The 14,248-nt window shown below is 41.3% G+C and overlaps 1 protein-coding gene across 8 annotated transcripts in view; it reads right to left on the reverse strand.

Moving 5' to 3' along the window:
* ELMO1 (engulfment and cell motility 1) overlaps window positions 1–14,248 on the reverse strand; it is a 521,109-nt gene that overhangs the window by 325,687 nt on the left and 181,174 nt on the right. For all 8 annotated transcript variants that reach the window (XM_034659738.1, XM_034659793.1, XM_034659646.1 and 5 more), the window contains 3 exons: window positions 13,509–13,608; window positions 5,775–5,926; window positions 3,574–3,652 (listed from right to left, as the gene is read on the reverse strand). In XM_034659738.1, the coding sequence (XP_034515629.1) occupies window positions 3,574–3,652; window positions 5,775–5,926; window positions 13,509–13,608 (331 nt within the window). The remainder of the gene's footprint in view (window positions 1–3,573; window positions 3,653–5,774; window positions 5,927–13,508; window positions 13,609–14,248) is intronic.

Below are 14,248 nucleotides of genomic sequence, written 5' to 3' on the forward strand. Positions count from 1 at the left end.
CCCATCCAGTGAAAGAATTATGTAGGTAGAAGACTCTCTGCACAACAAAGCATGGCCACGCAGTGTGACTGCTTGCACGGGTTCTCTTGTTTGGGGCACGCGCTTAGAAGAGTCTTTTAAACTTCTTCCTTTGAATCTGTCTTTTCTGATTTTCCCACCAAATCTTCTAACTTGTAAAAAGGTTTTTTAATGATGTTTATGAAAATCATAAATATTCATAGAGAAATTTGGAAGGGACCTCACCAACATGTTTGTCATGAGAAGAGTAAAATAACGGCAAGGAATTGAAGGAAAAGGATCCTTTTGCCCCCACCTCCATAAAACAAGCACCCCTTCCCTTCATTTGTGTAGAGAAAGGGAGAATGTCCCATATCCAGGAGGCAGGGGGAAGCAGGACATCTTTTCCCTGCTTTCCCCCCCACCCAACCAGAAGGCCCCCAGGGGGCCTGGGCAAAGCGGGAAGTTCTACCCCAGCCCTCTACAAACCCAGCCCTCAACAAACCCAGCCCTCTACAAACCCAGCCCTCTACAAACCCAGCCCTCAACAAACCCAGCCCTCAACAAACCCAGCCCTCAACAAACCCAGCCCTCAACAAACCCAGCCCTCAATAAACCCAGCCCTCAACAATCTAGCGCTCTTTCAGTAAGGCCCACTCACTCCAGTCTACTTGCTAAGTAAAAGGATCTGACCGTGGTGGTATTTTTCTTCAGGAAAAACAGAAATAGGTGTTTAAAATCCATCTGAATTCATTTTNAACAATCTAGCGCTCTTTCAGTAAGGCCCACTCACTCCAGTCTACTTGCTAAGTAAAATGATTCTGACCGTGGTGGTATTTTTCTTCAGGAAAAACAGAAATAGGTGTTTAAAATCCATCTGAATTCATTTTACACGTTTTGAAAAATAAAGAAAAACCGAGATAAAGGGAGTCCTACCAATGTGTCTGGCCCAACGTCGGGAAGAGAAGTTGAAATAAATAAAATTTTTTCACTGAAGTGGAATTTATCCAATGTCCTAAGGCTTTAAAAAAACAAACAAAGCTGTTCCTGTAAATCCAATAAATAAATGTTTAGATTATGTTTTAATCTAATTGGAGAAACCGGGCTTGGTGTCTTTCAGGCTCCAGGGAGTTCTTCACTCGGCAAATACCAGAGAGTTCTCTGTGTGATGCCTCCTGGACGGTGGGATGCTCTGCAGAGAAGAGCAAGGCCTTGGTGGGGCTCTGATCTGCTCAGCCAGCTGATCAAATTCCTTCCTCCCTCTGACTGTCAACTTCCTCATTTGTAAAGAGGCAAAATAAGGCTTTCTACTGATAGAATAAAGCGCTGAAAGCTGGGCCTGGCACAAGGCAAACTCTCAGAATATCATCCTTGATGGCAGGCTTTGGTACATTTTACCCCACAGATTCAGGACGCTTAGTTTCTCACGAGAGAGGCCAATAACAACACACGACGCAGCCCCGATGATACGCGCGGTTAGCGCGGTCTTCTGCTTCACAGGCTCCACTAACCCTCAGAAGATAACCTCAAACGTTTCGTCCTTACAAACTTGAACTTAGTCGTTTACAGCCAACACTCTCAACTCACTGAAAAATATTTTTTAAATTAAAAATCAAAATATTTCTTTTCAAAACAATAGTCACTGACTCATCTTCAACACAATTTATGAAGTCCAAGTTAATTTTCTACGTTGCTATTTTTCATTCGAAGATGAAATTAGAGTCTAGATATGCTGCTGTATGATTATATACACTCTATCTTTCTTAGTTGGATTGTTTTCTTAAGTTATGTAATGTTATTAGACTCACCTTTGTGATTTATTATCATGACAGCAGTATACTGCCAATCTGTGTCATCTCAAATAGTGTCTAATTTTCAAAAAATAAAATTTGATTCCCAGAATCCAAACCTAATGTTATACTGGTCTGCCATTATGTTTCACGGTGATCGTTATTCTGGAGTCAGTACATATTGGCATCTGGTTCCCTATTTCTCCGTGCTCGTGCGAATCCAATTCAGTAGATTAACAGTAGTTCTTAGTGTAACGGGAAGATACAAAGTGTATGCATCTTACGCATGTCTAGATCCAGGGATCCAAATCATAGAGTTTTTGCTTCCTCTAATCCAAACTCTTCCTCCATTGGAAAAAGAAAAGGCCCATGAGGTCAGACTAGATGGCTTCTTGCCCCCCACTCTACTCTCAGCTACCAGTTTGGCCAGGTGTCCTCGGTCTGGCCAGTTGAAGGATCAAGCTTCTCCAGGCCATGTCAGGAATGCCTGTGTGAGCTCTGTCAGGCAATTTGCTGGGCTGCTAAAAGTTATCATGAGCTCTGCATTTAGATTTAGATATAAAAAGAGCAGCCCCACAGAGGATTCCACCTGCAAAACCACCCTTAAAAATCCAGCCTGGAGCATAAGGCTTAGGGAGGGCAGGCAACTCCTGGCTCCCAATGACACCAAACCCAATGCACAGGAAACAATAAAGTCACTCCACTCGTTGTGCAAACATAGCCCCAAGGAATGAGCAATTCTAAATGAAAAACAAACCAGAAACCCTCCCTCACGTTTAGTCACTGAGGTTTAAAATCCTTGGCAATGAAAAAATAAAGTGAAAAAAAAAATGAAATTCTCGAATGTTCAGTGTTCAGTAGCATGCTAGCTTCTAAATTCTTCTAAAACAATTTAGTGGTAACTGTCACAGAGCTCCCAATACACTTTGTATTGTTTGAAAGATCTCATATTTCCACCCAGTTTTTAAATGAAGTAAACTGTGTGACCAAGGTACACAGTATATATTATGTTGATGGAAAAAAACACGAATGGATTTTGAGGTGCCAGCTACAATCCAAGACACACAAAATTCCACTTCTTCCACCCCCCTCTACAAGGATCCTTTACCTCACTGAAGAATAACCAAAGATCTATAGACAAAGGGGAGTACCAAAGGATAGGTTTCACATAGGTACACTTAAGGGGTTCCCTTCTCTAGTGTGCACAGAGGAAAGGAAATGGGTTGCTCAGTCTCCCCCCGTCCCCAGCCACACACACACATGGACACAGAAATGTCACGGAGCAAAGAGCCCCCCTAACTTAGAAACAGTTATCTCAACCAGGGGCAGCGAACAGTGTGGTCTTCCTCCTGTCCTTTCCATCTAAACTTCACGGGCGAAGCGGGACAACTCTCAGGGTCTCAGTGTCTTCATCAGGAAAAGAGGGACAATCCCTCCCTTGCCCTAGGGAGCATTCAGGGGCATGACAGAAGATCTCAGGCCTTCTGCCTCTGTTTCCCTAACAGCAGCAAGGCTTTCATCTTTTTATGTTTCAAGCTTCTATGTTGGGTTTCATTTGATGCAAGGGCTCTGCCTCTGGAACATTCCTAGCATTCTTCCTCAGACAAGGGCTTACACGTCTCCACCTACTTCCCACTGGATCTGTGAATGACCCCAGGCTAGCCAGCCAAACTGCAGGGCAGCTGGGAGGCCCAAGGAGTCCCCAGGATGGGAAGGAGAGGGCACTCGATGCCCTGAAAATTGCCAGCCCCGAGTACAGTCTTAGGACCAAAGAAATGCAACTTACCTGCCTTCTCTCATCAGGGGCCTTCAGGAAAAGTGCATTAATCACTGCAATGGTATAGGTTTGGATTTCTTGATCTGTCCTATAAAAGACACAGAATGATACAGAAAGTCAGAATAGGCTACCCCTGAGTCAGACCATGATAAGGGTCACGATCTCCCCCCAAAAAAGATGAGAAAGGGATGACCTAGAAAATGCAGGTGGCAACTGAGAATGTATTTTAACCATCGTGAGGAAGGAAACACAGCTGGGGGGGGGGAGGGTCAGCGGCAATTACTATTACTAGCTGGACAATTCACTGCTCAGAGATCACCCAGAAAGTATAGGTAGTCAGCTGGCTCTCCCTTTCTTCTCTAATGGGCTTAAATACATGAACCCAGGGGTTGTACAAGTGTATGTACGTAGGTAACTATGATTTTCTGTCTGATATATGAAGTATATCTGGGACTAGACGTGGGTATCCCTACACTCCTGGAAACTGCTTTGTCTCCATGGCAATGCTATTAAGTATTCTAAAAATCTATTTCCAAATAGAAACTTTTTAATAACAAAAAGAACAAGTTTTTATTTTTAAAATTTGCAAATTTGCTTTTCACTGAAATGAAATCAGAAATTCCAAAGGAAGCAAAAATCTCATAGAAGCCACACGGTAAACAGTAAATAAGGACCCAAGCCAGAAACAAAGAGCAGCCGGTAAGCTACATTCAGAGATAATTCAGGGAGAGGCCAAGGGCAGAACACAGACTTTGGCAGGATGGAATCCAAAGCCCAGTGCCCCTCAGGCTGGCTGTGTGGCCTTGAATGAGGTCAGGGGGTGTCCCCAAAACAGTTTCCTCTTCTGTAACACTGGGGAAGAACACACTTACTTTAAGATGCTTCTTTTAAGATAAAATGAGTTAATGTATACAAAATCCTCAGTATGGCACTTGCCAAATAAACTCTCCACTCTGGCAGAGCACAAGTATGTGAATGCACAAGTATGCCCTCGAGATTCAGAGAAAAGACACAGACTGTAGAATTAATACATTTCACATTCAGGGAAATGTGAAACTGGTATTATTTCTAGAGCGGTTTCACACAAAAGCATCATTTTAGAGCATGTGCTCATTTTCCCTGAGGCCACAATCCACAGCTTGAGTGACTTAAAATTTTACATTTTGGTCACCTTGCCCCCTCCCAAATGAAGGCAACATCTAATGCACTTTGGTAGGTTTGCATTATAAACACAACAGTTAACATTTTTGGTATATTGAGAACTACTGAATATTTCCTCACATCCCCAGCCGGCATTCTCAACCCAAACAGGCCAATCAGATTTCCTCTTGACATTTACAAATGTGACCTGAGAGACCAGGGATGGCAGTTAATGGGAGCCAGGTCACATTAGTGCCAACCAGTACACTACAGAAAAGGCCTGTTGTGATCAGTCCAAGGAGGCCATAGTTTCTATCCTTCTCAAGGCTTAGCTACTGAAGTCATTCCTGGGCTCTAGAAAGTCCCCCAGGATCCTTTCAATGAACTCTTTGTTTGTGTAAGCCACCTCAGGGGGCTTGTTGCCGCCTGTAACTCCACATACTTTAATTTATAAAGTAGCATTGTACAGTGGTGTCCTTCTCAGGGACAACCTTACTGATCACCTGAGTGGAGAGAAGGGAAAGAACCCAAAATCCTGCAGGCTGCTAAGTGCCTTGTCTTAGAGCTCAAGCCTCTAGAGATAAAACACATACGTTAGAAAAGACCAAAAAAAGGTCACTGTAATCACCTCAAGCCTAAGAAGGAAGACTACCTTGAAAAATTCTTAATTATCTATGAAAATACTCATTATATCACAGAAAACACTATTTTTAATGGCAAAGGAAAGATGCTGTTGAGAACTTAAGACAGCAAATTGTCCTATAATGTTAAAAGTAAAACTCCTTCGATATCCACCAACATTCATCAAAACTGAGGCCAGTTTTGCCAGGCGCTGGGGACAGAAGTCGCCAAGAATAGGCATGGGACATCCCCCCACCACAAGGGACCAGTCACTGTACCATTTCAGTGTGGTGGGGGATGGGTTTGGAACATGGTGTGGTTAGACACCAAATCAAGATTCCTTTTCTGTGCATTTAATCAAACCAATCAAAAACCTTTCCCAGGGCTTTATGATGGCTGTCTACCAGAATCATTTCCCCTTCCCACATGGGAGGCGACCACATGCTTACCCTTGAAGATGTGGGATAAGTTGGCCGATAGTGATCTCCTGAGCCACCTTTTGGTAGAGGTCGTGGCTATTGAGCACCATTGACTCCAAAATGGCCAAGGACCGCTGAAGGATTGAGATGTCCATGCCTGACTTGTTGACAAAACTTGCTATCTGAAAATCCAAGGAGGACACAATTGACCACTCAACATAAACAGGGCATAGAAGTACAGAAGGGTAAATCAAGGAAATTAGGAGCTCACTTAAGAAACACCAGACACAGGATGAAAAGTCTCTGGAATTACAGCAGAATAGTAAGAAACGCATCAAGTCAGGGATGATTGCTCATATTATTACAAAGCACTATTGATATCTTATTTCTATAATTCAATAATAAGCAATTCTAAAAAAGAGACAGCTTCAAGGAATTATTGTCTGGTTTCTCTGGGATTTTTCTTCTGTGTTTTAGCTTTCAGAGGCCGATGATTTCAACACATACAGTGCAAGGACTCCTGTGTTTCTTTGAGGCAGTAATTTCAACATATACTAATAGCCATTCCCTTCTATTCCCAGGCTACTCCTTCACCCACACGATGCACGATTTTTATGTTCATATTATGACCCTGTTACATTCTTTAGGGACTCCCACAAATCACACTTGTCAACACAATTCAACTGGCAACTTCTCAGTCACTGGCTACTCTCCTTGTTATTCCACAATGAAACACTCTTTCCCCCATTCTTCCAATTTCTTATGGTTAAAATAAATTCTTCTCATCTCAAATTTAGCAAATAGGAAAACATTTAAATTAGCAGTGCTAAAAGTTAAAATAATAGCTTAAGCACTAAAATACGTTCTCTAAGGAATTAATCACTGAGGCCTCAAACATAATAAATCACAACAAAGAGGGAAGTAAAATAAGGGTTAGAATAATGGATCACAGTAACCCAAACACATGGGTACCATAAAGGTTTTATTTTAGAGGCCTCATTAAAAGTTATTACTGTCTGTTGACAACTCACACTAAAAGGCTGTTATTACATCAACATAATGACTGCTTTCTTAAAAGCTAAATAATTTGGTTTCATGACAAACTGACATTTGCTCGCTTCCCCCCCTGCCCAGTTTGGGGGGGGTGGTTCTTCCTTTCTGCTGTCCCATCCACCCCTTCTCCTCATCCCCTCTCCATCCTTGGACAAGATAAAATGCAAAGGAGCCCATGGCAACCGCGGTTACCATCTCCACTGTTTCTAGCCAATGACTCCTTGGTGGAAGTAGGGCTAGCTGGTACAGATACCAATACCTTCTCTGCCCCCAGGCACATCTGGATCTCAGGGTAGGAAATACATGACAGAAAGGAGTATAGTATAGTAATATGATGATTTTATACTCCAAAAAGCTATTATTTTATAACATAAAGTACAGGAAGAGTATGAGAATTTAAAGATTCTCAAAAGGCTGCTTGAGCGCCTTTCATGGCTAATAAACTTCTCCAATGTGTTTACTGTCCCCGGCAAGACTTTGCCTTAATCCTCACGGTCTGCTCCCCTCTGTCAAATCTACCAAGCTAAGACCATCTTTTTCTGACAAAAATCCAATTACCTTCATCCTGAGCTCATGGTTTAACACTTCCTTTAGACCTCTGATAAACAGAATGTCAATTCCGCACTTTCCTCACCAACACCTCCTCCACCATTTTCCATTATCCCAGCACAATTCTTGGCATTTATTTAAAAACTGAAGAACTCGGGGCGCCTGGGTGGCTCAGTTGGTTAAGTGTCTGCCTTCAGCTCAGGTCATGATCTCAGGGTCTTGGGATGGAGCCCTGCATCAGGCTCTCTGCTCAGGGGAGAATCTGCTTCTCCCTCTGCCTCTCTCTCTCGGTGCTCTCTCTCTCTCAAATAAATAAAATCTTAAAAAAAATAAAAACCAACTGAAGAACTGACACAGAAGTTTGTTGACAATACTTGTGATTTTCTCAGCACTCATGCCATCTTCCATGCTCCTTTTCTTGTCCTTATTTAGTCAAAGTGGATGTACCTTTAAGGCTCCATGGAGAATCTTCCACCTGAGAGCCTACTGTCAACTCCCTCCCCCACCCTGCAGCCTTCACACCCTCTTCTCACTCATCCAAGTAATTCATATTGGTTGGGTGCCACAAAACAGGCTTACACTGTCCTAGGCTCTGGAAATAGAGAAAGGAACAAAACCCACAGGATGCTGAACTTCAAGGACCTTATAGTCTAGCAAAGACAGAGAGATAAAAAGGCATTTACAATGAAGTACATTAATTGCTTATTCTTGGCATCCAAAAACATAATTCCATTCAGATATTCCAACAAAGCCTAAAATTAAATGGTGTGAAAACCAATCTCCTTGTCTTCTTAATCCTCCTTTCTCAATGATCACCTTTTATCAAGTTTGCCATAATCATTAATGATTCATAGTCCCAGTGCCTTATGTTCTGTCTCTGTGAACACATTTATGAGGTCTCCCCTTCGGTACACATTCAGGTGTACAAGCACAACACTGGCCCAGGGTCCCACTCATCCCTGGATCCCTAAGACAGCATCTTCTTCACTTTCCTCTTTAAGATTCCCCTCTAACACAATTTTATCCTCTACTTTCACAAATAACCTTTTGATACTATTTCCTTTCTCAAAATATCCAACCAGAACTCTCAATATTTTCTGATACAAAGTACACCTTCTGCTAGTGGGTTTTAAAGTTCTCTACAAATTATCGGCAGTCATGTTCCCAAGGGGCTTGCTCAATGTTGTGTAAAATAGTTCGTGGTTTTGCTCTATTTCAGGCATATTTGAATTCCACATACATATTCCATTTCCATTTGCCATTTCTATATATTTCTTTCCCATACAACTAATCCCTTACCTTCATCAAAATATTCTTTAAAATTATTCTTTCCTATTACCTCACCTCTTTGGTGATATATAGAACCTATCATTTCAGTAAATCTAATGCAGGTTACAGATATTTATTTATTTATTTATTTATTTATTTATTTATTTATTTAACAGAAAGAGAGAGAGAGAAAGCACAAGCAGGGGGGACGGCGGGCCGAGGGAGAAGCAGCAGGCTCACCACTGAGCAGGGAGCCCAACGTAGGACTTGATCCCAGGACCCCGGGATCATGACCTGAGCAGAAGATGGACACTTAACTGACTGAGTCACCCAGGCGCCCCATTAGTGGCATTTTTAAATTAACTTCTATCTTTTGTCTTTATGTGTCAGTTATTTTAGCCAGACATTTAAATGACCCAATATTGTCATCTAGCGAGTACTAACAACCAAGGCATCAATGCTGACTGAGTGAACACAATGACTGTGGACGGGCTGCTTATTAGTGCACATACAAATTCACCAAAATACAAATGTTATTTTCTATGTCTATTTAAAAAACTATGGATCTTAATAGTTACAGAGCATTAAAGATTTTCTGGTTAAATTTTAATTTCTCTTGTCTCCTCCCCCGCCCCCCGCCAAAAAATCAGTAATGACTTTCTTTGCCTTTAGATTATTCCTGGATCCATGACTGCACTTTTGGCTGACACAGGTGAGCCAGGCTAAGCCAAAGCACAGCTGCATGAAAGTAAGTCTGTACCACAAGAAAGAAGAGCGATAATTATATATATGACCTCCGCATGTTTCCAGTCATTTAAAACTGTTACCTAAATAACACGGAGGAGTATTTGCACAGCTTCTAAGAAGCCAAGGGGAATCACAGTGCATGAATCAATGACATAGACTATTAAAAGCACATAAACACTTCTTAGAATAACTTAGAATGAGATCTTAAAATTCTCCCATGCTATCAAAACTGGAAAGAGCCATAAAGAACATGCGGCTCCATTGCCGTATTTTAAATTATCTGAGCAGCGGCCCATAAATCTCTCAAGTTTTTAAAAGGTAAAAATTGCTGGGTCTCTATACTGAACTGGCTGGATGTTTGTCCAGGCACGGAGAACATTGTAGGGTGATCCAGACCTTCCTGCAGAGCTAAGGTTGCAAAAGAATTTGTATGAAACACTCCTTCCAAGAAAAGGCACTGGTGTTATACTTGGCTAAGGGAAAACCAAATCGTAATACAGAAAGTCCTAGCTTTTTTTGTGTTGTTTTATTTTGGTTTTGGTTTTTTTCTTTTCTTTCTTCTCCATACCTTCCTACCCTCTTCCTAAGCAGCAAGACTTTAAAACGCAACATTAGATACTGGCATCAAGGGATTCTATGTTTCAAAACGTTTATGAAATGATGTTATTTACTGCAGACAAAGTTTGTGAACTAGAATCTAGATCTGCACATGAGAAAAGGAAGGGAGAAGTAAGGAAGAAGACAGGGGTTGGCAGGAAAAAATATTTATCCAAAGTGGTATGAATTTGGCATTAATAGGAAGCCAAGTCTGGACCACAGAGATAAGCATCTTTTGTCAGTGCATTTCCTAGTTGAGTTTTGTCTAGATAAAGCTCTATTTAAAAGACAGTTGCCTGCATACAATTCCTGGGTTGTCTAAGTGCTGAATTTGAACCAGCTAATGAATAAAAAAGTTAACCTTACAAAAACTATCAATTATAAAGTCATTTTCTGATGAGAATTTTTCAGATTCACATTAGGGATTGAAATATAAGTAGCAATGCAAAGGAAAGAGAATGACCAGGAGTAAGAACACGACATTCATTAAATGTATTACCTTTTGAGAAAATATTTAATTTTTTATTTAAACTGCCAAGACTGCTAGATTGTTTTTTTTTTACTTAATTTCAGTGAGTGAAAACCATTTTCTTAAGTAGTCAGATATTAAATTATCGTAATTCTCTCTAACCCCTTCTCACATCATTTAACGAAAGACAGTTTTGTAATTTCCTTCCATTCATGACTGAAATTTGACTTGAAATATATTTAAATACAATGTCATTATATTCCTTCTCTTTTTCAAGTTTTAGGATTTAAAAAAATGCTTCCAAAACAAATATCACTCGTTCATTTCACAGAAATGTATTAACTTCTTACTCTCTGCCAGGCCCCATGGATAAAGTCATGCAGAAAGCCGTGGTTCCAGCCTCCTGGGACTCATGGTCTGGTGGGAGCCAGTAAATAGAACAAAGAATCCACAGAATGTGGTAAGTGTTAGCACAGGGACACACACAAGATCCAAGGAGAATGGAGAGAAGAAGAAATCACTTAACTCCATACCAGTGAGGTCAGGGAGGGCTGAACAAAGGCGATGCTGGTTCAACAAGTCTTCAGGAGCTATTTTTTCCACCACTCGAAAGCACAGGTGCATGACATGGGGGAAGGAGTCCTTAACCGAACCGATGACACTCCACTTCTATGATATCAGTTAACCTCCCCAAGCCACTGCATCCTCGCCTCCTGGCCAGAAGTAGCAAGACAGCCTGCTCTATTCTGGAAAGGATTGCTGTGAGATCAAAAGAGATATTGTGGATGGGAACCTCTGGGTGGCTCAGTTTGTTAAGCATCTGCCTTCAGCTCAGGTCATAATCTCAGGGTCCTGGGATCAAGTTCCGCATCAGGCTGCCTGCTCAGCGGAGAGCCTGCTTCTCCCTCTCCCTCTGATGCTCCCCCTGCTTGTGCTTCCTCCTCTCTCCCTCTCTCTCTCTGTCAAATAAATAAATAAAATCTTTAAAAAAAGAGAGAGAGAGATACTATGGATGAAAGCACAATACAAATTCAAGGAATTTGCATTCAGGACAGCATTGTTTTTAGAGCAAAAGAGGCTTTAACAACAGACAAGCTAGGTAATTGGGATGTAGGAAAGAAAGGCCTGCCAAAAATCCAGAATGAGTTAATTTTTTTTGTTAAGTATGAAAAATCCACAAAGCCCAGTATCTTCAGATTTAACTTACTTCTCTAGATCTTTTAGCCTAGAAGGACAGAACCCTGACATTTGTTCCTTGCATTTATAATTTACGGCTTCCATTTCCTTGGCTTTCTCATCTACAATTGTTTTCCTTTCTCTTCAGCAATTCGTACCACTGACTAATATAGGCAAAAAGAAGCTTCCTTTTCTAGTGGTTCCCATTAATCATCTCCCTTGGCTTTATGCCCTTACATAAGGAAAGAGAATTCAGAGGTGTGTCAAGAAGCCCTGGGTTCCCAATCAGCTCTTGTCTGAAATACATATGCAGCACCATGCAAGTGTTCAATCTGTGGGGCTTCCCTTCCCAACACCCTCACTCAACAGACTAGGGGCTCTCCTCTGCCCTTCAATTCAAGGCAGTACCTCCCTCAAGATATGGCTTAACTTCAAAAGGAGAAGGAGTAACTTCACAGTGAGGGGACCCAGCAGGTATCACCTCAATCACACAATCAAGGTCAACATCACCATTACTAACGCATATCGACATTACATACCCCAATACGATGTGCTGACAAAGACACAATGTTCCTTCTCTAGTACTCTTCCCAAAAAATGCATCACCTTGATTTAACCATCAAATATCAAACAAATCCAAATCGAGGGACATTCTACAAAATAAAGGACTCTTCAAAACTGTCAAAATCATGAAAGACCAGGAAAAACCAAGGAACTATCAGACTGGAAGACACTAAGGAGGCATGACCACTAAATGCAATGTTGGATCCTAGATCGGGTCCTTAACGAGACAAAGGACATTAGTAGAAAAAAATGGTGAAATCAAATAACGGTAATGGTATCACACCACTGTTCACTGTATCATCATTATGCAAAATGTTAACCTAGGGGAAGCTGGATGAAGGGCATATGGGAACATTCTGTACTATTTTGTGCAACTTTTTTATAAGTCTACCACGATTTCACTATAAAAGGTTTAAAAAATTCAAGTGACTCCTCTGGATTTTGCTTTGACTTTTCAGCTTTTGCACAGATTCTCTGAAAGTATTTTAAACAACCCTTCCCAGAAATCAATACTTCTAAAATAAATTTATGAATTCCAAACATCTCTTCACTCCCAATACTATAGGAAGAAAAATGCCAATATTCTTATAAACCATTTCACAATTACAGAGAGAGGAAAAACAAATTAACCAATTAATAATCCATGATTTAACGCCATATTTAATAGTTATCAAGGCAGGACTATATATTTATTGTTCGAAGGAATTATAAGTTTGCAGATGTGTCTTTACACAACTCAACTGCAGGAAGTGGTGGGAGCTCCTCTGCCCTCTGTTCCCACACCAAGTCCACCTTTCCCATCCCTTTATTAGCTTCCTCCTAAAGTAGGAACCGATCCCAGAGACATTTACTGCACCGTGATTACAAGTAAGTGAGCTCAACCTAAGAAGATGGACCCAAGCACACCCCCTTCTCTTATATCCCTGCTTTAAACCCAGGCATGTAGGAAATCAACACATTCTGTCTCTTTCCTGTTCCCTGAATACCTGATTGAGGGCAGGAGGTTTAAGAAGGACAGAAGGAACTCTACTTAGGTCCTGAGAATAACCGAGTCCTGGACAGGGAATATGCAGGGACTGCTTCTGTGGTGTTAACAGCATGACACTTTGATTTCCTTTGACTGTGGGTTCTCACGTGCAAGCCCTTATGATCCTGGTGGGGAGACATCATCATCTCCACATAGGATTTAGATATCCAGATCCCCACATTCATAATACTTTCAACAGCCTCACCTACCTTTAACACAAAGAACTAAAGGAAACAACGACACAATATCCTCAAAGCAGAGCAATGTATCTATGAAAGTAATTTAAGCCTTAGAAAAGAACAATCTACATTACCTTCTTAATAAATGCCACTGAAAACGTATCCCAGGACACTATTCCATGGTCCATCAGCTCAACAAAGGCCGTCAGGGTGAAGGACAGCATGTCTCCAAAGCTGGAAAACACAAAGGGGATTAATGGAGATGCGCCCAAGAGCTGAGCCCAAGGACAGGCACAGAAGTGAGAAGGCTTTAGAAGAGTGAATACAACAGAATTGTAAAAGATCACTGAGATAAGCAGCTGGGCCACAGGAAACTTCGTCAAAAATGTGCGTCAACGTCAAAAGGAGGGAGGCAGGTGGGCTTTACAAAGAAAGCCAGGGCCTCAGTGGGACAGACCTGGACTGACTCTCACTCTGGTGAGCTACGTCACACTGGGCTGTTCCCTAACCTTTCTGAGCCTCTGTCTTCTCAGCTGAAAAACTGAAGAGTGATACCTATTTAACGTAGGGCTGCTTGCAGTGCACTTAATACCCTGTGCAACATATAGGCATTCGGTAAATGATAGCTTAAAGAAAAGCTTCTCAGCCAGGAGAGGGCAATGTGCTTTTTTTATTATTCACGGGTATCTAATAATTAGAAATAATTCTAGTAAGAGTATTAGCACTTTGCAGAGGATTTGAGTGGTGTGTGTGTGTGCATGTGTTTGGGTGAGTGCTTACACACACACAAACATAGATACAAATTTATATGTAAGTAAGCATATTCATTTCTATGTTACACTGCCCAGCATTTTATCTTTATTATAGAATATCT

The sequence above is a fragment of the Ailuropoda melanoleuca genome, chromosome 1 (genome assembly GCF_002007445.2).
Source record: "Ailuropoda melanoleuca isolate Jingjing chromosome 1, ASM200744v2, whole genome shotgun sequence".
Classification (NCBI taxonomy): domain Eukaryota; kingdom Metazoa; phylum Chordata; class Mammalia; order Carnivora; family Ursidae; genus Ailuropoda; species Ailuropoda melanoleuca.